The sequence below is a fragment of the Erinaceus europaeus genome, chromosome 8, assembly GCF_950295315.1.
Source record: "Erinaceus europaeus chromosome 8, mEriEur2.1, whole genome shotgun sequence".
NCBI lineage: Eukaryota > Metazoa > Chordata > Mammalia > Eulipotyphla > Erinaceidae > Erinaceus > Erinaceus europaeus.
The window spans coordinates 69,831,906-69,854,896 of NC_080169.1; the positions used below are offsets into that span (position 1 = coordinate 69,831,906).

At 36.8% G+C, this 22,991-nt stretch overlaps 1 protein-coding gene across 10 annotated transcripts in view; it reads left to right on the plus strand.

The window, feature by feature from the left end:
• MAGI2 (membrane associated guanylate kinase, WW and PDZ domain containing 2) overlaps window positions 1–22,991 on the plus strand; it is a 1,693,309-nt gene that overhangs the window by 1,456,252 nt on the left and 214,066 nt on the right. For 8 of the 10 annotated variants that reach the window (XM_060196337.1, XM_060196342.1, XM_060196334.1 and 5 more), the window contains 2 exons: window positions 11,931–11,972; window positions 20,818–20,909. In XM_060196337.1, coding sequence (XP_060052320.1) covers window positions 11,931–11,972; window positions 20,818–20,909 — 134 coding nt within the window. The remainder of the gene's footprint in view (window positions 1–11,930; window positions 11,973–20,817; window positions 20,910–22,991) is intronic. The other 2 variants (XM_060196338.1, XM_060196336.1) reach the window with 1 other exon arrangement.

The window sequence follows — 22,991 nt, forward strand, 5'->3', positions numbered from 1 at the left end:
CTGCTGATGTCTTCTTTCCAACTTTACCATCTAAAGCATGAACAGCGAGTTTTAAATTGTGTGTCATCTCAGAGGGTCTTAGATATGCTTACTCTGATCAGCTTAGAGGCTGAGAATTATGCACCCAGCTGGTAAGGGGGAAAGCAAACACTACAGCTTTTCCCCATTCTCTACAAGTCTTTGTAAAAGTAATTTTGGTTGATAGAGTAGTTAGGACATCAAGCCATGGAGAAATCACTTTGCAAAGATTTTTATAGTTGAAATGTCTTTTCTGTGAAAAGTAAGAACACATTTTGGCTGTGTAAGATAGGGTATTAATGCTTGTTAAACTGAAAGGAAAAAGAAAGAAAGAAAGAAAGAAAGAAAGAAAGAAAGAAAGAAAGAAAGAAAGAAAGAAAGAAAGAAAGAAAGGAAGGAAGAATTTTAGCATAGGTCTTAATACCTTTTCTACTTTAATAGCTGAGTATTTACTGAATACCCACCCACTTTACTCTCAGCACTATGGGAGATACAAGAGTTAAGGAATATGTCCTGTGCTCATAACTGGGGAAAGAGGAAGAATAATTACAAGAAAGTGGAGATCAATATACAGAAGTTCTAACATGGATGGTGGAAACATATTGCAGGATTAAAATACCCTACTCATATGCTTGACTTGTTCAAGCTTTTTGAATATATTTAGTCAGCACCAAAACATGCTTTCTCCTAATATTATTCCTTCTTTAGTGATTTCTTTTTTTTTCTTTTTTTATTTTATTATTTTTTATTTACTTTAGTGATTTCTTTCCCCCTTTTTGCAGCTTCCTGGGTGATAGGTTTAATGGCAATATTGGTATTTATTCTGTCTACACTTGACAGTGTCTGATATTGCTGTGCTCTCAGTATCTGAGCACAAACTACATGACCTTGTTTTCAACCCTAAGAGAATTTCATGTTCTTTATTCAGTCCCTGTAATACTGCTTCTATTCAAGGCCTTTCTGTTCCTCAACTGTAACTGAGCAAAGGAATCCATTATAACCTCTTTCCATAGCATTCAGTCCTTCTTCAGCCCTTTTGCCTCTGCAGTTGCACCAACAACAAACATCTTGACTCACTTCCCGTGCCCCCCTCCACCTTCATCAGTGCCCCACATCAGCTACTGCTACTGCTCAACTCCTGTCGACACTCTTCATTCTCATCAATTGGTTAATGTTCTTAAGGTCACAGTAGTGTTTCCAGGGTCATAATTCACAGGAAGCCAAAAAAATAAATAAATAATGCTGTTTGCCTTTTCTATCCTTCTCATTTCTGTCTTGTTATTTCAAAACATTAAATGAAGTGTGAATGAAACACGGAAATCCTGTCAAGGTGAGGAGAGCTCTACCTGAACATTAAGGAAACAGAAAAAGAGAAGGTGATGTCACTTTCTCTAATGTCCAGGCAGCTGATTTACTCTGCTTGTAGTGTCTATAAGCCCTGTGCCCTCTGCATTTTCTGTTTCCAAGTATGAAAACATTTCATTCTCTCATTTACATTTTAGAACAATATCATAAATGGGGAAAGTTTACTCTGTCATATTCAAATAGATTTTTGTTTAATGCAGTGGTCATAAAATATATGTGTTCAAGCATAAGACCCATATTCAAAAATTTTATTGTAAGCCACTCCTTTCTGTCTCTTTGAATTACATGCACAACATTTATGTTTTGCTACATTTAGTCTTATGTATCCATATTTTTCCCTGGGAGAAAAATCAGTGCAACGTGGAAAGTGTGGAGGGAAATCTAACCAAAGTAATTTGTACCAGGTCCTTTGATATTTTTCCTGGCCTATGTTGATCTCTTAGAACAGACCCATATAGCCAGGTCTAAAGCTAGAGAGGTTATTTTTCTGCATTCACATTCAAAAGTGGGTTGCAGTAACTCAGTAAAAGAATGCACCTCCACCCACAGGCTTCTACTGCATAAAGCAACAAAATGTTTGTTATATCAAGGCTGTCAAGAAATATTTGAATGCAAGTCACCAGTCCCCAGCAAATGATATAAATTTATCAAATGCTGTAAATGCTGCTGTGCTTCATTTGGCTCATAATTAGATTATGCTGACATTTTAATGTGCATGCACAGGACATCTTAATAAAGATGTATTTCTGAAAAAGATGCTGTAATTTTAAACAAACAAGGACAACCATGGGATGCTAGGATCTCATGAAACAAGCCATGACAGATATGTGCTTATGAGAAGAAAACTAGAAACCTCCAGTCTAAATACTGTTATGGTGCAGTATGACCATAGAGTCTTCTACCAGCATGCAAGGCGATGCCTCTGATCAGAACATCAGGCAGAGCACCCAGAGATGGCACCTCACATCAGTCAACAAGAACATATGAAATACTCAACAATGTCTCTATAGCTCTGCTAGGTGCTGCACAAGAGAAAGCTCCCACTCAACATACAGCGAGATTGAGAACACAAAAATTTTACACACAATGATATGAATCAACATTTTGCATATGAAATTATGTGCTAAATGTAGAAAAAAATTTAAATATTGTCAGACCAATAGTTTCCCCCACCTTGTGCATAAGATGATGTTTAATCAGTAGAATGTCATGTGTTAAATACCTTTTAAGTATCCAGAATTTCATTAGTCCTTATTTAGAAACTGCAAATCAAACAAAAAAAAATTCCAACTGACTTAATTCCACATAAGCTTACAGGTTATCTGCATTAAAAAGAACCATGCCCAAGGGGCCAGGTAGTGGAGCACCTGGTTGAGCATGCATATTACAATGCACAAGGACCTGGGTTTGAGCCCCTGTCCCCACCTGCAGGGGAAAGCTTTGCAAGTGGTAAAGCAGTGCCGCAGATGTCTCTCTGTCCCTTCCCCTCTCTATCACCCTCTTGATTTCTGGCTGTCTCCATCCAATAAATGAAGATAATAAAAATAAATAAATAAAAGAACCATACCCAAACCAACCAGCAATGTAGTTTGGGCCATTGAGGTTTCTGGTTTTTCATACTGTTCAAATAATGACCTCATGTCCTTACCAGTCATTCTCAGAGGAAAGCAAAGCTGTCTACACTCTCATCCCTACCCAAGATTGTTAGATAAATGCCACTTTTTCCTCTTTGTGTTTTAGCTTTTTAATAATTGAATGACTTCTGGCAGTACCCTTTATTTGAAATTTCAGAAACTGAAAGCGGATCCAAAGGAAACGCCTCACTGGGGAAGACATAGAGAAATTGAGAGGGTGGGACTATAGACAGGGAAATAGGAGAGATGCCTATTTCCACTACTCCATCATTCACAGAGCCACCACCCACCAGCAGGTCCTTATGTATGTTGACTGAGAGCTTAAACCCAGATCCTTGTGCATGTAAGATGAGTGAAATGTATACAGTCCCCTGAAGTTTTTTATTCTTAACATACATTATAAGTCTGATTCAATGTGATAATAATCACAGGACCAAGAGGAAGCTAACTTTTTCTGGTACCTACCCCTAAAAAAAGCACACTTATACGATGGGTACATAATTATCATGGATCTTTTTTATGGCCAAAAAAATCAATGCAAAGTACTATCCAGGAAAATGAGTTCAGCTTTCTTGGAAATCTTACAAAATAAAGTTTTTATCATGACTATGAGCTTGCTGATTTAAAAATGAGGGTTTGTTTTGTTTAGGAGACTTGTTATAATGGTTTATCTTAGTCTTAGTTTTTGGGGCCATTTCTTGTGTATTGTCTTCACATTATGTAACCTTGGAAGCTAAAAATTATGAGCAAGTGACAAAAATAGAGAATTCAAGATCCTTTTTTCCTAAAACTCTTCCCTCACAGTTCTGTCCCTTGATGTGAGCCCCGAGATGAATTATGACTGAAGTTGTTCAAACTTTTTTTCTCTTCACATTGAACCTTGGTTATTACAAGTAAACAATTTATGAGGGACAACATGTCCATACTCCTTTGTAATAAGGCATCATTTAAAGTTAAGATCACAAAAGTGTCAAGGATCCATATGGTGTAATATGCCTTATGGTATAACCTCTTCTAAATAGTAAGTCTTCTAAAATTTCTCTGCAAAGAGCTCACACAATCAAGTTTTCTTTCCAGAAACTAGGAATAATGAACCTATAATAAACAATGAGTATTGCACCAATGATAGCAATCAAAAATAACCATAGGCCAATTAAAGTGCATAATGGAGGAGCAAACTGTCTTTAGTAATATGTTTGAGATGAAATAGAATTGTAGACTATCAAAATTAGATAGTTGCCTTTTTCACATTTGACTTTTATTCTGCACTTTTATTATTTATTTGGAATTCTTTTATTTTTTCAGTATGATAATATTCTTAAAATCCAAGGCTAACTACAATGGATGACTGTATTTCTAGACATCCTATTTTTCAATTCTCCTTCCTTGTTTTTAGTAAGCATAGATTGTAGTTTGCACTATCTCCCATCCTGACAGCAGAGCCACATAGAAAGGTGCTAGTGTAAATTATTGGCCACCCTGGCATAGCATGAGAAACCATGAATGGAAACTAATGACAGTAGCTGTACCCCACAAAGGACCAGCCATCTAAAGTTGTTGGTCTGCTTCTAATTCTGCTTCTAAAAACCCCTTCTGTTTCATTGTTTTAATCTCCCCTGCTTAACACTGTATTCTATTTACATAACCACTGTTAACGAAGCACTGCCCTGCCTGCAGGGCACTGGTTTCATCCCCACTGGTTCATGATGTCTTTGTGCTCCACCCCCTCTCATAGTACACCCTGATTTGCACCAGTCACTTTTCACTCCAACCTCTCTACATCACATCCTGTTTACACCCTACTTGGAAAAAAAAAAAAAAATATATATATATATATATGGACAGGATTGTAATTTTAGTTTAGTTTATCTTAGCTTGGCTTAGATTGTGCTGCATTCTGCATGAATAAAGAGATACTGCTTCCCAGCTCAGCCACGAGTCCCTCTTCGTCTATCTCCCACCCGCAAAGCTAGCCCGGCATAATGGCGCCTAAAACGGACTGGCACCGACATGGATCCTAACCCATCCATCCCCCAGATAAGTAAACTTGGCTACCCATCCGCCATGGGTTGCCTTTCTACTTATGAAGAGGTTTGCCAAAACCTCTACTGTTTCATCATGAGACAGTTTCTCTGTCTCTGGAACATTTTGCTCTGGGCCACACTTTGGTTCCCTGACCAGGAACTTTGGTTTCTTATGACCGTGATCATAGAGCTTGGAAGATGCACAGAGATTTCTCCTTGAACTTTCTGGATTCCCTCTCCCATGTTTCCCAAGGAGAAGGACTACGTTTTGCTCCAGGCCACAATCTGGTTCTCTATGACCGTGATCATAGAGCTTGGGATATGCATGGAAATTTCCCCTGGGACTTTCTGGACTTCTCGCATGTTTCCCACTGAGAAGGACTAGTATAATTTGAGGAGCAATCTCCAGTACCCTGGCATTCCCCAAGAATGGAGACACATGGTTAGTTCTACCCTCCTGATTTGATTCTTTCTTTGATGGGAAGACACTTTTAAAAATGGGTGCCTGCAATCCTGCAGGAACAGTCAGAAGCACCCTAAATGGAATTTCAAGGAGCTTTTTGGACTAGGATGCCCTCTGGGGACTCATGATGTTACATGGTGAGATCTGGATAATCTGGTTCAAGGTGAAAGAAGCAAAAACTGCCTACGTCTTTTCTCTCAATTTCCCCCTCATTGTTCTCTTTGAATATCTTAAGTTTGCTGTCTGCTTTCAGTTGCTTTTCGTAAGAAAGTGATTTGAATGACTGAATTTTTGTATGACATTGACTTAAAATAAAATGCTGGATGCAGCCATGATTTCTAGAGACATCCAGAAACAAACCAAAAAATTGTTTTTTCCTCCTTTGATTTTTTTTTTTTATGTCTTGGCATAAATCTGAAATGTTTAATCCTGAAAACTGTATGAGTTATGGGCAGGGTAGATAGTGCAATGATTATGTTAATGAGATTCTCATGCCTGAGGCTTCTAACCGTGGTTCTTCTGTTTACCTTTCCACATTTTATTGAGTTTAAACTGTTTAAACAACCTTGAAATAATACAAGAAAGGACTTCCAATTATAATGGAGTTATCAATTATAGTAAACTTTTAATCTGCTACAAGTTTTGTTTGACAAGTAAGTGAATTACAGCTGTCAAGTCTTCACATGAAAAAGCATCTGCTCAAATTAAATCCCCAGAAATCCATTTGGACCCCTGTTCTCTGACGTTGCCCACAAGATGGCATGACTACAACACACCCCCGAAACCCATTCTTCTTCTAGCGTTTGCCCTTCTCCCATAGCCAGTCAACAGCATCAGGTTGAAAGCTGTCAGGAGCTGCTTGTTGCTGGCTTTGAAAGTGACTGGGATCCATGTGGATTCAGTTGGCTAGGAAGGATCATCAGTTTCCCCAATGAATGGGTACTCACGGGATGCACCACGAGGAGGTCGATCCAGTGCATCCCCCCGAAACCCATTATGTGACCTTACATGATCTGGAGAACCTGATTCACAGACTCCAAAGGATAAGACTTTCCTACTGCCTTTCTCTCATCCATTGCTGTCTGCTCGTCCTACTTCTGCTTCTCCTGTCACATTTTGGTGGTTCCAGCTCACTCTATACAGAGAAGAAAAGTTCCAGTGGCTGTCCTCCTCCATCAAGATAGACGTGCAGCATTTTTCCCCTGGTCATTGACATTGGACTGACGCTTCTATTGGACTTACTGGTACACCTCTTGGATACTTTACACAACTTTACAGCAGTTTCCCTTTACACTGCTGGGTTTCTCAAAGACTGACTGCAGCCAGCTGCCTTTATAGGCTATGCACCTTCGCCTGCAGGCTCTTTTCCCAGAGACAGGAAACCCCCCTCCTTACTAGGTCATGCCCACAGAGGTAGAAAATGCACTTTGAGACAAGAGATGCCCACAGAGGCAGGAAGCACCCCCAGAGGCAAGAGATGCCCCCAGAGGCAAGAAATGCCCTTTTGCCTGCTAGGCACTGCCCTTTGAGGCAGGAAACACCCCCCGCAGGCCTCCCCTTGGTATCACACTGGTTCTTGCTGCTCTCCTATTTTGTTCCTCCATGTCTTGTGCCAGTTCTTTTGAAAATGCCTGTACGATAAGGTTTCTGTTCACCCCACACTCCTGATACTATAGCCATTAGTTAAAAAGAAAGGGGGAATTGTTGGTCTGCTTCTAATTCTGCTTCTAAAAATCCCTTCTGTTTCATTGGTTTAATCTCCCCTACTTAACACTGTATTCTATTTACATAACCACTGTTAACGAAGCACTGCCCTGCCTGCAGGGCATTGATTTCATCCCCATTGGTTCATGATGTCTTTTTGCTCCACCCCCTCTCATAGTACACCCTGATTTGCACCAGTCACTTTTCACTCCACCCTCTCTACATCACATCCTGTTTACACCCTACTTGGCAAGTATATATATGGACAAGATTGTGATTTTAGTTTAGTTTATCTTAGCTTGGCTTAGATTGTGCTGCATTCTGCATGAATAAAGAGATACTGCTTCCTAGCTCAGCCATTAGTCCCTGTTCATCTGTCTCCTGCCCGTGAAGCTAGTCCAACATAAAGTATTCAGTACCAGAGCTCCCAAACATGTGCAAGCCCTTGAACTTTGCTGTCTCCAGTCTCCTACGCCATTGTGATTAAATACCAGTGCAGTCAAAATAGAAATATCAAAATACATATGCAAGGTTATTTAAAAATATTTATCTATTTGTTTCTTTATTTATTGGATAGAGACAGAGAGAAATTGAGAGGGTAGTAGAAGATAGAGAGGAAGAGATACACCAGCAATACCTGCAGCACTGCTTCATCACTCACAAAGCTTTCCCCATGAAAGTGGAAACTGGGGGCTTGAACCAAAGTCCTTGCTCATCATATCATGTACACTCAACAAGGTGCCCAAAGCCTGGTCCAGAAAGGTTTTGATAAAACATGGATATCATAGCTGCAGCCAGTTCTGAAGTGATCCCAAAAGGTCACCTTGCCTTCCCAGAGAATACTCTTATGCCAGGACAGCAAGTCCTGGTTTCATTCACTCAGACATTGCTGGTATTCAGTGACCTTAATGGATCACCCACATGTGTTCTCTGGAACACAATTTATTTTAGTGAAATATTAAAATAAGGTGTTTTATAAAAGGTAAGATACTTTCACCAGTGACTTCAACATTTGGATTGTAAAAAAATCTAGGAAAAATAATCTCATTGTTGTTTTAAATTCTCTTGACTACACTTCAAAGGTTAATTTGTTGTATGTACCTTTTCCCATATAGAACTATTACTACTACCCTTACTATAGTTTGTGTTATGATTTGTTCTATTTTTAAAAATACTCCATCAGTTAAACTTTCTTATACATTATAGTATATGCCACACTGCAATAATATTATGCTGTTAAAGATTAGGAAATGCAGCTCCATTTCTAGTGTGTATTGGATTGGTGGAAAAGTCATGAAACATTTTTGCATCAAAAAACAGAATAATATGTCATGGCTTTTCTGACAACCCAATAAATGTTAATTGAGAAACCTAATTTTAAAAATTAGTATTTGGATGTATCTTTGTAAGCATGGTGATATTTGTACTTCTACTATGTTCCTTTAAATAGAAAAGATTACTATAATATACACAAGTAATAAAGATAGATTGATCAAAGTTGGGGGTAGGGCACAGTTTTTGCATGTATTTTAGAAACTAGATCCAACCTAATAGTTTACTTTAGTAGTTTAAAATAATGTTTCTAGAATTAGGTGTGAAAGAATGGAAAAGGGAGGATGTGAGAAGTCAGCTCTAAAATCAGTACTTGAAGGCCCCCTGCAAAATAGCTCACTTTGATCATTTGCTACTTAGCCACCTGAGCCATCCAGACTCAAGCTTGGCCCTTGCCACATTAAAGGAAACTTCAAAGCTTCCTCCCTCTCCCTCTCCCTCTCCCTCTCCCTCTCCCTCTCCCTCTCCCTCTCCCTCTCCCCCTCCCCCTCTCTCCCTCTCTCCCTCTCCCTCTCTCTCCCTCCCTCCATACCTCCCTCTCTCTTTCCCTCCCTCCCTATCTTTCTCTTTCTCTCAAGCATAAAAATAAAATCCTTACTTGATTGAAAGTTATTGAGTATTTCAAAGCATTTTGTTTGTAGTACAAATTGACAATGTAACCCGAAGTACTTTCATGAATAAATATGAGACCGTCAGAGCTACAGCAAACTGGATATAATTACTAGAAGGCAAGTAGGTCCTAGTGAGATTATGATTATATACAATGCCAGTTTTACAACTAATGGAAGTGTTTAGAAGGTAGCAGTCTTCTGTCCCTGATACAGATCTCTCTTTGATGAAAGAATATTTCTCAATTCATAATCCTAAGCGGTTCTTCTAAACATGGAGGCAATTCTGCTAGAAAACTAATTTGCCTTCCCTATGAAAATACAGAGTGCCTGGCAGGGATGATCATTGTGCCCACAATGAGTGAAATTAGAGCTGTGCAGGGTGCATCTAGGAGCATGCTTCAAACACAGAAGGCTGATGATGTATGCCTCCTCATCATCTTCAAGAAGCCTCTACTTGATTTCACTGTGGGACAGTTTGTTCATTTCTTTCTTTGAGACAAAACTGAATTCAAAAGTAATCAGAATTTGATTTTATTTTAATTTTTTTTAATTCAACAGAAAGCCAGTTTTATCCTTGTGCTTCACACTGCACACTTATAGCATAATGTGTGTATATATGCATAATATTGTAAAATCATATCCTAACACACAAAATAGGGCTTTATTGTACTTCATGCTCACTCTTTGCTTTTTTTTAAGTCCAAGCCTTTTAAATTGTGTCCTTTATAAATATGCTTAGTAAGAACTAAAACTTATATGATTGGTTATTATATATTACATATGTATATATATGTATGACTATTTATATGACCATATGAGTTGTAATGATCCAAAACTCCTCCAAAAATAAAAATAGTTTACATATACAAATCTATACATGTGAGAGGGAGTGCTTTGTGCAAGAAAATTGTATTGCTGCTTTATATGCAGTGCAAATTTATGCTTTTGAGGAGACTTAGTATCCTTTAATTTCCATGTGCAATTCATTACATTACTCAAAAAACAAAAAGCAAAGCCATGCGTTGGTAGTATAATGGTGAGCTTAGTCATCTCCAAATATAAAGAACCATATATAAACATAGTATTAAGTTATTATGGAGGCACAAAATATTCTGCCACACTCTCAGAATAGCATAGATCTTTTAACTTGTGAAATATTTCTTAAGCATAGGTTTGAATACATGATCTCCTACTCATTCCATGTCAAATCCAGTTGTACAATGTAAAAACTTCTCATCAAAACTTTAATGTAATGGGAAGAATATAGGAAGATTTCAGGAAAAAATAACTATAATATGGTCAAAAAAGGGTATAGTATTTACCCATTGCTAAAACAAAATGAAAGAAAGAGGTTTCTATGGAAAGCATGCTTTAATTAAAAGTAAGTTAAAAGTTCAATGTATGGACATTTAGGATGAATATTATAAGAATTCATTCTCTAAAAATTTGAATATCAAAGTAATTGTATTAGAATACAATTTTCTGGACCTTGATCTTATCACCTGTAAAATGATGAATTTGTAATGGTAGATCTTCAGATATTTTGTGGCTCAGATGCATAGTTAATTTCTCTGCAGCGTTAAGACAGTAGAATTTGAAGGCAATTAAGTTATGTAATTTTCTGCATGTCCATCTGTTTCAAAGAGACAGTTGAAAAGTCTCTATTGCTCAAATATGTAAAAGATAGGCAGGGACAGAAGTAAATTCATCTTACACTTTTACTTTTCTTTATTAGTGTTTTTTGACATTGGTTTACAAAATTATAAAATTTTAGGGTTATTGTTACATCCCTGTAAATGAGTCTGTAGAAGACACTGCACTACCCACCAAAGTCCCTTATCCCTTCCTCTGATAAATACCATAGTTTTCAAAACAACTATGAGACAATTTAATTATTATTTTTGCAAGTTTGTTTGGTGTAGTTATCTATAGTACATATTATGTTTCTGGAAAAATCATGACATACTTTTCTGTTTTTCTAAGCAAATATGTATCATGGCTTTTCCAACAACCCAATATGAGTGGAATCGTTCAGTAAATCTTCCTAGTCTTTGACCTCTTATTTCACATAACATAATCACCTCCAGTTCTCATAATAAGTTTCAACCCATGTTAATGATATGTCTCTAGCTACTTCTAAGACATAGCATACTAGGTTTTTCTGAGTCCCATAATCTAATTATGGCATATTTATACCTTTAACGGTAATTTTTCCTAATGTTCACAAATTTTTGTACTATATGTACATGAATATATAATAACATATATGAACCTAAAATTAATTTAACTCAAATACTTATACATGACTTCAACTATTCAAATAATTGAAAATATCAAAATATTTGGACTGGTGTGCAGAAATTAACACTATTATTGACTGAATTTTCTTTTTGTTTTCAATATATTATGACACAATATCATAAAATTATCTTAAAAGACCTATCTTTACTATGTGTAAGTTTCAGGTCACAGATCAACTGCATTTTTAAATAAGCATTCTTATAATAATAATCAATTATTTTTACAATTTGGAAATCATGACCTTATTTCTATTCTGATCTAAAATAAATCAAATTTTTCTGTTTTGTATTAAAATTTTTAAAAAGTTTATAAGGAAATATTCATAAGTAAGAACCTGTTCACTAAATTCAATGAATTTTCAAGAAAAGGTTAATAAGAAATGAGATCAACATCAGGGAGGGGTGAAGTATAGAAAAAGTAATGGATTTTTAAATGCATTAAATGAATTTCAATTTTAATTCCCCATTTTCCCATCCAGAACAAGTGCCACCCAGGACCAGTTTTCGAATGGATTCCTCTGGCAAGTATCATTCAGTACTCACAGTCATGTGAATCAGACATCTTCATTTTGTGTAACAAACCATGATTTTGAGTAATATCAGTTTGGGGGGGGGGGCATATAATCACTCTGATGATCTTATTCACCAACATAAACATGTATTGAAGGTAGCAAGCAAGTCAGATCATGGTGAGCCTAACTGGTCACCAAGCAAATAAGAGGCAGATTCATTGTGTTCCAAAAAAAACACAGTGAAATACTAGATTTAAAACAAGTGCTGAGGAAAACCACCAGAATGGATTAGCTCCTTTCAGTCCAACACAGTAAATTCTAGCCAATTGTGTCTATGAAACACTAGAAATGTAACTACTCTGATCCAGGTGTGTGTAAAATTCATACAAGATTTCAAAGAATTGGTATCAAAAAAGTTAATAATGTTTAATATTTATATGACTAATACATACATTTTGGTACATTAAAAATAAGCAAAAGACATTAATAAAATTGGTTTGCTCCTTGTTTTTTTATAGTTTATTTAATAATGAGATAGATCAGAGGATAGAAAGAGAACCAAAGAATCAGTCTGGCACAGGTGTAACACCTGCCAAGGATTAAATTTGGGACCTCATGTTTGAGAGTCTAATGCTTTATCCCACTGTACTACCTCCCAGACCACACCTGTTTGCTTCTTAAAATATGACTTCTAGACTTTTTCAATTATTTATGTAGCTAATGATGTATTTATAGTATTCTACTTCAGTATATATAGCACTGAACTAGAAAACTGGAGATGAGAAGCTGTATCTCAAGAGATTTTCACTTGAGACATTTCCAAAGCACTAATTTGAAAGTTTTCTAAAAGTGAATGAAATTATTTTCACATCAAAAAAGTTTAGCATGATTATCTGAAAATGCCAATTTAGTTTACTCTAAAATATGTAGTGTTATTATGGAAACAAAGGAACAAAAGGGGAAATCCAGATTTTTTTTCTCTACTCTTTGAATTAGTATTGGAAATGCTTTGAACAGGCTACAAGATTGAAAGCCAGAACACTGAAAAAGTTGCAGAAAAGAGTATTCCATAATAATAATACTATTTCAGGCCTATAGATTCACTGCACATATCTCTATAGAGTGTTTCCATGATGACAGCTCATTATCCATCTCAGCATGTTCTAACACCCCTTGGAGAATATATGTGCTTGAGATCATTTCATACTGTAAGTTTCTGTGTCATTTTTTGGATATGTAGAAAATATGAAAAATACTGTTTGTAATTTTGTCTTCAAATAATGTCTAAAGTATTTGTCTGGCTTGGCTTAAAAAATTTTAAAGCATAACTACCCTTATGTACTGACTAGAACCCCTTTATGATTTATTCTTAAAAATTACAGAGATCTTATATAATATATTATGCCCAGTAGGAAAGTGAGAACTAGTAATTACAGTTGCAAAAGAAAGTGGAACTTAACTTGGGATTATAGACCTCAATTTACTAGCCACAACTGCACATTTATTGAAAATTTCAACCTCTAAGTTTGATTTATTTAAAAACAGGAGATAGAATGAAGAATAACCTACTAATTTAGATTATCTTGATGTATGTTAAAATTATGTTTTTACATTTCAAAAATGCATGCTTAAAAGAGAAAACACAATTTGAGTAGATTGTGGCACTGTGCCGTACAGGTTTTCAAGAAGAAAAAAAGCCAATCCAAATATTTTGTCAGCATCCACACAAGTCGTCAAAAATTCTAGAAAATTGAAACTACATACATAGATAGACCTTTTTATCAAATTGTGTCATGATTTCTGACTCAGATATATTAATCACAGTTGTAAAATTGCATTAACTGTAGCTGTTTGAGAGGCTTAGATACAGGTGAATAATGTAATTATGAAGCTAAGATAACTCCATAGTGAAATACAGTTGTGGTTTATCAGGTCTATTAGACAACGAATGGCTTAAAACAATTAAATTCAAGGAACTTTCATTATATTGCTCTTACAGACTATTTAATGAAACACTATAGAAAGGCAAGATAATAACGCCATCACCAAAGGAGAATGTTGGTGAAAAGTAATGGAATACATAGTCAAGACCACTGGATAGAGAACTCCATCCAAAAACAAGAGATCCAGGTTAGGGGAGATAGCATACTGGTTATGCAAACAGACTCTGATGCCTGAGGCTCTGAGGTCACAGGTTCAATCTCCGACACCACCATAAGCCAGAGCTGAGCAGTACTCTGGTAAAAAAATAAAATAAAATAAAATAAAATAAGCACAAGCATGGAATATTACATATTCTGAGTATGGAAATTATTCATGAAAGGAGAATTGTCCTTGTTTAGGACAAAATTAATCAAGGGCCATAAAGGATACCAAAATCAATCCAAACAGGAAAAAGAAAATACTAATTTGATATGTTATTAGGATATTATCTGTAACCATAATAGATGTGTTCAGTAAAGCCAAGCAAGCAGAAACCAGATTGATAAGCACAGTCTGAATTGAAAAGAGAGTTAAGACTCCACTAGAGACAACACCCTCCAAAAAATATATTTAGGCAAAGGAAATCTAAGTTTATTAGTAGACTGAGGATGAAAACCAAATAAGGAATGAGAGATGGTTTCTACTATACCCAAAATATTTCTAGCCATACTCACACTCCCAAAATACTAAAGGAAAAATAGAGATGATTCTAAGGCAGAACTGTATTTAATCTTTACATGATAATGTTAGATCCAAGTTATAGGAACAACATCATTGCTGTTTAACTGATTATGTACTTGTAGTACATTGGAAACCCAGACGCTAAGGACCACCTTTGATTCCTGATTTCTGCCTCATACAATCTTTTCCAGATCTCTCTACAAGGAAAAGCTTTTAAAAAAAAATTCAGTGTTCTTTCCAGCAAAAAAAAAAAAACTGAATGAATGCACTCTCTGTACCAAACTGTGATAATAAGCACTTATGTTTTAATTAAAACATGAAAGGAGATTCAAGTACCAAAATTTAATTGACATGTTTATAACAACATCCCATGTGCCAGGATAATCCATAAACAATGTTGTCTTCTGCATTTTTGAGGCTCAAAACCATTCATAAATTTAATCAATTTGTTGGGTCACCATCCTTTTTCTTAAAATTGTTCATAAAACCATGCCTTTCAAAAAATAAATTCAAGGATACAGGTCGCATGGGAAGTTTTGCTCAAGTCTTTATGTAAAGAATTGACCTTGGCAATTCTACACTTCTTTGTCATAAGGACGATTATCCTGATAGAAGATTGTCCTGATAAATTGTCAAGATTTACTACTTTCTTTTAAAAATTATTTATTTATTTATTTATTTATTTATTTATCTGTTGGGTAGAGACAATCAGAAATCAAGAGAGAAGGGGAGGGAGAGAGACAGAGACACCTGCAGCCCTGCTTCACCACTCACAAAGCTTTCCCCCTGCAGGTGCAGACTGGGGGCTCAAACCTGGGTCCTTGCACCTTGTAACATTGTGTGCTCAGCCAGTTGCACCACTACCCAGACCATAACATTTAGTACTTTCAAGCATATTTACTTTTTAAGGATTAATGAGAGGTCAGGATTGATAAGAACACAAAAATATCATTGAGAAACTTGCCTCAGCGGTCATGTAAAGCCCCATCTGAGGATCCTGGCTGGACCCTAAATTCTGGAGAAGAAGGAATACTGACCATGATGGGTTATTGACCACCAATATCCAAAGAATGTTCTCCTTCTCTTTAGTTTGTTTCTTTACACTCACTGCTTCGTCTTGAGTTATACCAAAATATGAATGAGAGTATACCAATCATCTTTCAAAAGGAGCTGATAAAATAAAAATAAAAGCAAAATGAAAGGGGAAAAGCCCAGAGAGAATAAACAAGAAAGCTAAAGAGAAGAAATGGATGTTGGCTGACATTCCAAGTGACTCAGGCTCCTCTGGGTGTCCACCAGACTCCTTTATTCCAGATGCATAGTGTACAGAGTAGTGAGAGAGGTGCAATTGTTAAATACTTTTACAATATTGACAGTTGACTTTCTTTACATTTAAGTTCATACATTAATTGAGGAAAGGATAATGCATGATATAATCACTTAAACTTGCCATTAGATCAGAACAATTAATAGAGAATATCAGAAACATCATAATCTTCCAAGAACAAAACATGAAAGTGAAACATAGTATTTCTCTGCCTTATGCATTATAACTTTAAGTTGTCTAAAGACAGACTCAAATGAGAGCAAGAGAAAAATTATTTTTCTCAAAGTTCTTGTTTTTCCCTTTAAAAAAAAAAAAGTACTACTGCCTTAAGGCATAATCTATCATTTAAACTTTTTTTCCAGTTGACTATTTCTCTAAATTTTCTATGCCCTGCAGCATCTAAGTCTGTGTTTAAAATTAACAAAGAAATAAAAATAAGTCATGTCATCTGGCACATATCTCTAATGTAACTCACTTTGCCTCTTTTACTTGGTCATGTTCTATGAAGTTGGACATTTTTGCCTGCAAGGATGGAGGATAAAGGTGACATGTTTGACAGAGCACATGTGATTGTATTTAAAATCAGAATGGTGAGAACAATAGGCAGGAGATCAGAATGTCACCAAAACATGCACAAAAGAAAGTGAGAACAGACAAGTGCCCACTCACATCTGTTCTTCAGAGTTAAATACAGTTTCTTGGATAAAGAAAAAAAGTCTGTTTTTTTCTCCTAAAGAAGAAAGGTACCCCAACTCATTCACCCATTAAGAAAAAGCTTCACAATCCCCACAGGGAATCATAGCATTCTCTGACACAAGATACCTTGTAACATCAAAATTCCACTATTGGAACTCTCACAACTTCAAGGTTTCTTTTTTATTATTATTAATTTATTTATTCATGAGAAAGATAGGAAAGAGAAAGAACAAGACATCACTCTGGTATATGTGCTGCCAGGGAGTGAACTCAGGATCTCACACTTGAAAGTCCAATGCTTTATCCACTGTGCCACCTCCCAGACCATAACTTCAAGGTTTCTTTAGGAGAAAAGATTGACGAGCTCCACTGGCGCAATTGGTTAGCGCGCAGTACTTATACAGGAGACAAGATTCACTTAGCAAATAAAATGGATCACATACAAACCTCCCTATAGGAATTTGTTCAGTAACAACATGAGTAATTACTAAAGTCATTGGAGAAACAGTGTCCCACTTAACCATACTCACCAGGCAATTCAAAATGAGAACACTTATGAATAAATTGAAGGTTCTGGCTTAATATATGCCACCCTATCATCTTAAGTGTCAAAAAATTTATTATGGTTCATTTGTATTTTTAAATATATATGGTCTAGAGCCCTCCACACTTAAAAAATAATGTATAAAGGAAACTTGTTCTGTGCAGTTATAGCATAATCAAATTTGGAGTTTTGAGCAGTGAGTGAGCATTATTAAACTTTCCCCATTTCCCCCTTGCATTTCTGCTTCCCTCTGGTACTACTGTGCAGCCAAACTGAGCCAGTTTTCTCACTCTTTATTTGAAAGAGAGAGAGAGAGAGAGAGAGAAGAGTTTAAGAAAAAGTAGAGAACTGTCACAGCTTGAGGCTACCATCTCTGGAGACCCCAGTGCAGTGCAAGAAGTCTGATCCAATGCCAGCACATCTTACAAGCCTCACACTTCACTACCTGATCAATCTCCAAGCCCTCCTTGAGTTTTATTTTATCCACTAGGTGGAAAAGGTCTTAACTAGATCAACATTATAAAAGTATATAAATATTCATAGTGTGTTGCTCTATATGTATCCACAAATGTAGTTATGTGACTGACTCGGTGTAAAAAAAAAATCAGCACTTTCTTTTCTCTGTCAGGATATTGCTGGGACTCATGCCTTCACAGTGAACTCCACTCATAGTAGTGACCTTTTTAATTTTTATTTTTTCTGATAGAAATACAGAGAGAAATAAAGATACCTACAGCACTGCTTCACCCCCTTGTGAAGTTACCATCTGCAGATAGGGAATGGGGACTTGACCCAGGTCTTTGCTACTCTAGGTATGCCACAGCCCAACCCCTCAGCACATACTTCTATTTATTCTGGTAATGCCTTTAAATCAGTAAGACTCAGCCATTAATTAATGAATCTTTATGAAGCTACAAAAAAAGGCAAAATAAATGTGGTCCCAAGTTCAGTCCTCAGCACCACCATAATCCAAAGCAGAACAGAGCTCAGATTTAAAAAAATAAAATAAATGGTATAATGGCTCATTTTGTTAATGCACCTGCTTGCTTTTACGTGTGCACAACCCAGGTTTGAGCCTAACCCCGACCACATTAGAGGAAGTTTCAGTGATACAGTGTCTTTCCTTCTCTTTCTGTTTTGTTTTCTTTAAAAAAAAAATTATTTGATAGAAACAGAAAATGACAGGGGAAGGAACAATAGAGATAAAAAAAAAAAAAAAAAACATCTTTAACACAACTTTGCCACTGGTAAAGCTTTGCCCTGCAAGTGGGGACCAGGGGTTTGAACCTGTGTCCTTACACTTTGCAACTTGTCTGCTCTACTAAATGTGCCACTGCCTGACCCCCCGCTGTCTTTTTCTATCTGAAAAAAGTGAACCTAAAGTAACAATGGCACAAAAAAGAGGGCGGTGTCAATTGGATAATGATGGATAGAACTGAACTTTTAGTGGTGTGGGAAATTTAATATAATATGTACACACATTGGTTTTTAATGCTGCACACCTGAAACATGTATAATGTTGTAATGTTTCCTCAGCTAAAAATAACAAAACACATTTTCAAATAATAAAAGTTCACATGGCTTTTGTGTATTTATTCTAATGTTGAAAAAAGTAACATTCAGGAGAATTCCCCATTTTATTTTATTTTATTTTATTTTATTTTTTTATTGCCACCAATATAATCACTAGGGTTCCTTGCTAGCATTACAAATCCACTGCCCCGGCAACATTTTTTTCTTTATATTTTTATTTAATAGGACAGAGAGAAATTGAGAGGGGAATGAGATAGAAAGAGAGTAAGAGAAAGACACCTGGAGACCTGCTTCGGTGCTCCTGAAGCGTCCACCTGCAGTGGGGAGCTGGGGTTCAAGCCAGGGTCCTTGTGGATGTAATGTTTGTGCTCAACCAGTTAAGCCACCACCTGGCCCCCTCCTGTTTTATTTTTTAAAATACAGTTTGGTTCTTTCAGCTGTCTGCAGAAAAAAAAATCCTTCTCCAAGTTTCTTTTGATTGTGCTAGTGAAGTCAATGGTGAATTTATGTGTGGCTTCTGCATTTTTAAATAGTTGGGGGATATGAGTTGAACTGAAGTCTGTATACTTCTCTACCTGTACACTGAAAAAAAAAAAAACTAAAGTAGTTTGTCAAGAAAAAGAGGGGGGCTGGGTGGTGGCACAGCTGGTTGAGCACATATATTACAATGCGCAAGGACCCAGGTTCGAGCCCTCAGTCCCCACCTGCAGAGGGAAAGCTTTATAGGTGGTGAAGCAGGGCTACAGTGTCTCTCTGTCTCTCTCCCTCTCTGTCACCCCCTCCCTCTTGATTTCTGTCTCTATCCAATAAAGATTTTAAAAAGTATAAAATCTAAAAAAAAAAAGTTCAAAAAATTTAGTCTTAGAATATTTGAAAAGAAAAAAAGAAACTTCACTGAAAGTACAGTAGAGACAGTAAAGTTTACATTCTATGTTGAGACAATTTTTGTAGCTTAAGTTCGTATCCTCTCCCTACATGTGCATACACGACTTATGGGTTAAATCATAAGCAGCTATCAGTAAATAGCTAGTTAGTACCTTCACTTACTTCCAGACTACTGACATCTGTTTTGTCTTACTAAACAAAAACAATCACTCAGGGGTGGGAGCACACTGGGTTAAGCACACATAGTATGAAGCACAAAGACCCTCTCAAGGGTCCTAGGTCGAACCCCCAGCTCCTCACCTGCAGTGGGGAGTCGCTTCACAAGTGGTGAAGCAGGTCTGCATATGTCTGTCTTTCTCTCCCCCTCTCTATCTATCTCTCCCTCCTCTCTCAACTTCTGTCTATCCTACCCAGTTAAAAAGCTGGAAAAAAATGGCCGCCAGGAAAAAAAAAATCACTCTAGTCATAGTAAGCATCCTCAAAGGGACTGAGCCAGTCTTGTCATGGGCCATCCATATGCTCTCTTAAAAGATAAAAAAAAATTACATAATACTATTTATGCTCTGGAGTCATGCTATCTTAAGTTTACTAAAGGGAAAGTTTGTTTTCCTACACAATTTTATCATTTAGCATCCTTAAACATATGTCAAAATTATAGATTGTCCCTTTGTAAAATTGCATTATTACCAACTCTAAGTTTAGAAAAATAATAAATTCCAGGTTGAACAAGTCCAATTTAAAAAATGTCAGAGGAATTCTATAGTTGCAGGGTGAATGGGGATGGATTCCCTTTTTATGATGTATATAAAAAGTGGTTTATGTATCTTAAAATGATCTTCTAAAGTATGTTATAGTATAATGCAAAAAAGACAACCACAAAAGAAATACAAATGAGTCATAAATCCACTTGATAAAAGAGGAAAATCAGACTGTAGAAACATTTTTTTTTCAATCACTCAGAAAATTCATATGCTTTTTCTGACTATGTTGATTCTCCAGTAAAGCCTTTGGCATCTCTGTTAATCTTAATTTTGAAATACCTACTTTTTGTTTGCCATATTTTTTATCCTCTATACTCTCCACCAGTTCTAGCAGCATTCTCATTAATCTTGTCCACAAAATTAATTCATCATTGCTGTACTCAGCTCCTCAAGGGATGGGGAAGAGGCAGGGTTCATTACTCAGCGGAATCTCCTTTATGCCAGGTCCAGATTATAAGGAGTTGGATGTCCACCTTCGGAGAATGGAGTCTGGATTTGGCTTCAGAATCCTCGGGGGAGATGAGCCTGGACAACCTGTAAGTTGAATTTTCTTTATTTGCACACTCTTGACTGTATTGTGTTTATGAGCAACAAGGGAAAATGTCATCAAATGTGACATCTAAAGAGAACTCTTCTCAGGCCCATGTCACAAGCTTAAGGTTCATTTGCTTGATTACAATTCCCTTTTAAAATGTTCCACAGCATGCCGGTGTGTTCAAGGCAATATATCATCATAAATTAGCATACACTGTATTAAGAGATTTTATTCTTGCTTAGAATGGATTTAGGTCCTCTTGATTATTTTAATTATTTAATTGTTTGGACTTTCTGACGTCTCTTTTTTCCAGCTTTTTAATTGGATAGGATAGAGAGAAATTGAGAGAGGAGGAAGAGAGAGAGATAGAGAGGGGGAGAGAAAGACAGACACATGCAGACCTGGAAATATTTCACAAGTAAACATGCATTGTGACAGGAAATGAAGGTGAAGAGGTGACTTGGAAAAAATAATTATATATGTTTTCCTCAAAAACTACAGGTGAGGGGGTCGGGCGGTGGCGCAGTGGGTTAAGCGCATGTGGCGCAAAGCGCAGGTACCGGCGTAAGGATCCCGGTTCGAGCCCCCGGCTCCCCACCTGCAGGGGAGTCGCTTCACGGGCGGTGAAGCAGGTCTGCAGGTGTCTATCTTTCTCTCCCCTTCTCTGTCTTCCCCTCCTCTCTCCATTTCCCTCCGTCCTATCCAACAACGAATTGCGTCAACAAGGGCAATAATAATAACCACAACGAAGCTACAACAAGGGCAACAACAAGGGCAACAAAAGGGGGGGGGGGAAGGAGCGGTGGATTCATGGTGCAGGCACCGAGCCCAACAATAACCCTGGAGAAGGGGGAAAAAAAAAAAAAACTACAGGTGAATTAAAGAATAGGAATAAACAAAAGTAAAGTCAGGCTTAGTGCTACAGAATCATAGCTAGATTTGAACTCCACAGTTAACCACTAAAAGATGTTCATAAAGTCAACTTCAACTGACAGAATATTGGAAATTATGATGGGTCTAGAGAAGTTTTATATAAGTATGTATAACATACCAGAGTAAAAGCATAAAATAATACACATTCATGTACAAAAAGCACAGTAGAGCTACATGTATGAGTATCTGAAATGATTAGCTGTGAGGCACTCATTGTGAAAAATGTTACCCAGTGTGACTCTGCCAGATTCACAGAAAGTTTTAAGGAAGGGTCTGCATTGTGCAGACACATGTATCTCATCCCAGATCTGATGCCAACATCCCACTCCAGGTCAAGTGCCTTTATTCCATTCTGGATCATGCAAGGACTTAAGCTCTAGGATTCAGTCCCTTTATCTGTAAAATGAGAATAGCAGCAATACTCTCATAGTTTCTTTAAGGACTAAAAACAAGGTATTGTGCACATATCCTATTAGGTATTGAAGGAGTATTCATTGTCACCATCGTATTTATGTTAGTGATTCCATAGGAAACAAAATTAAACCACTCATGGAAAGAAATTTCCTGGACTAAAACATTAATCTAACAAAGGAAAGAAGTCAGTGAAAATTAAACCTGCCTCAGTACAAAGCAGATTGCCTTGGAAAAGACTGAGCTTCTTCCCAGGAGAGGACTTCACGCAGAATCATAAGAATCTGACAGCACCTCCAGAGGAAAGTTTTCCTTACTACAGAAAATTCTGTAGCTTGGTTGTATAGTCTGTGCTGAGCTTGGACTCCAAGAATGAAAGCATGTCAGGAAAAAAGTCTTATTTCTTAATTGCTGGCAATAAGAGTTCTAAAAATGGTCAAACAGAATTTAATAATTCCTTTCCTACCAGAGAAGATGTGTAAGTACTTTTGCCAATGATGATTTTAAGAAAATTCAGAGGCAAAAAAATAGGCTCAAGCAGCCTCAGGCTTAATTTTATTCAGACACTTAAATTAAGAATCTCATGTTTCTGGTAGAAAAAAACGCGTCTGGCTACATTTTGTGCCACTCCACAGATTTTCTCTCTCATCACAGTGGTAAGTGTATCAGAGACCCTACCTGGCCAGTCAGTTCTCTAGCCTGACTCTAGTCCCACTCCTCTCTACAGCTCATTTATTCA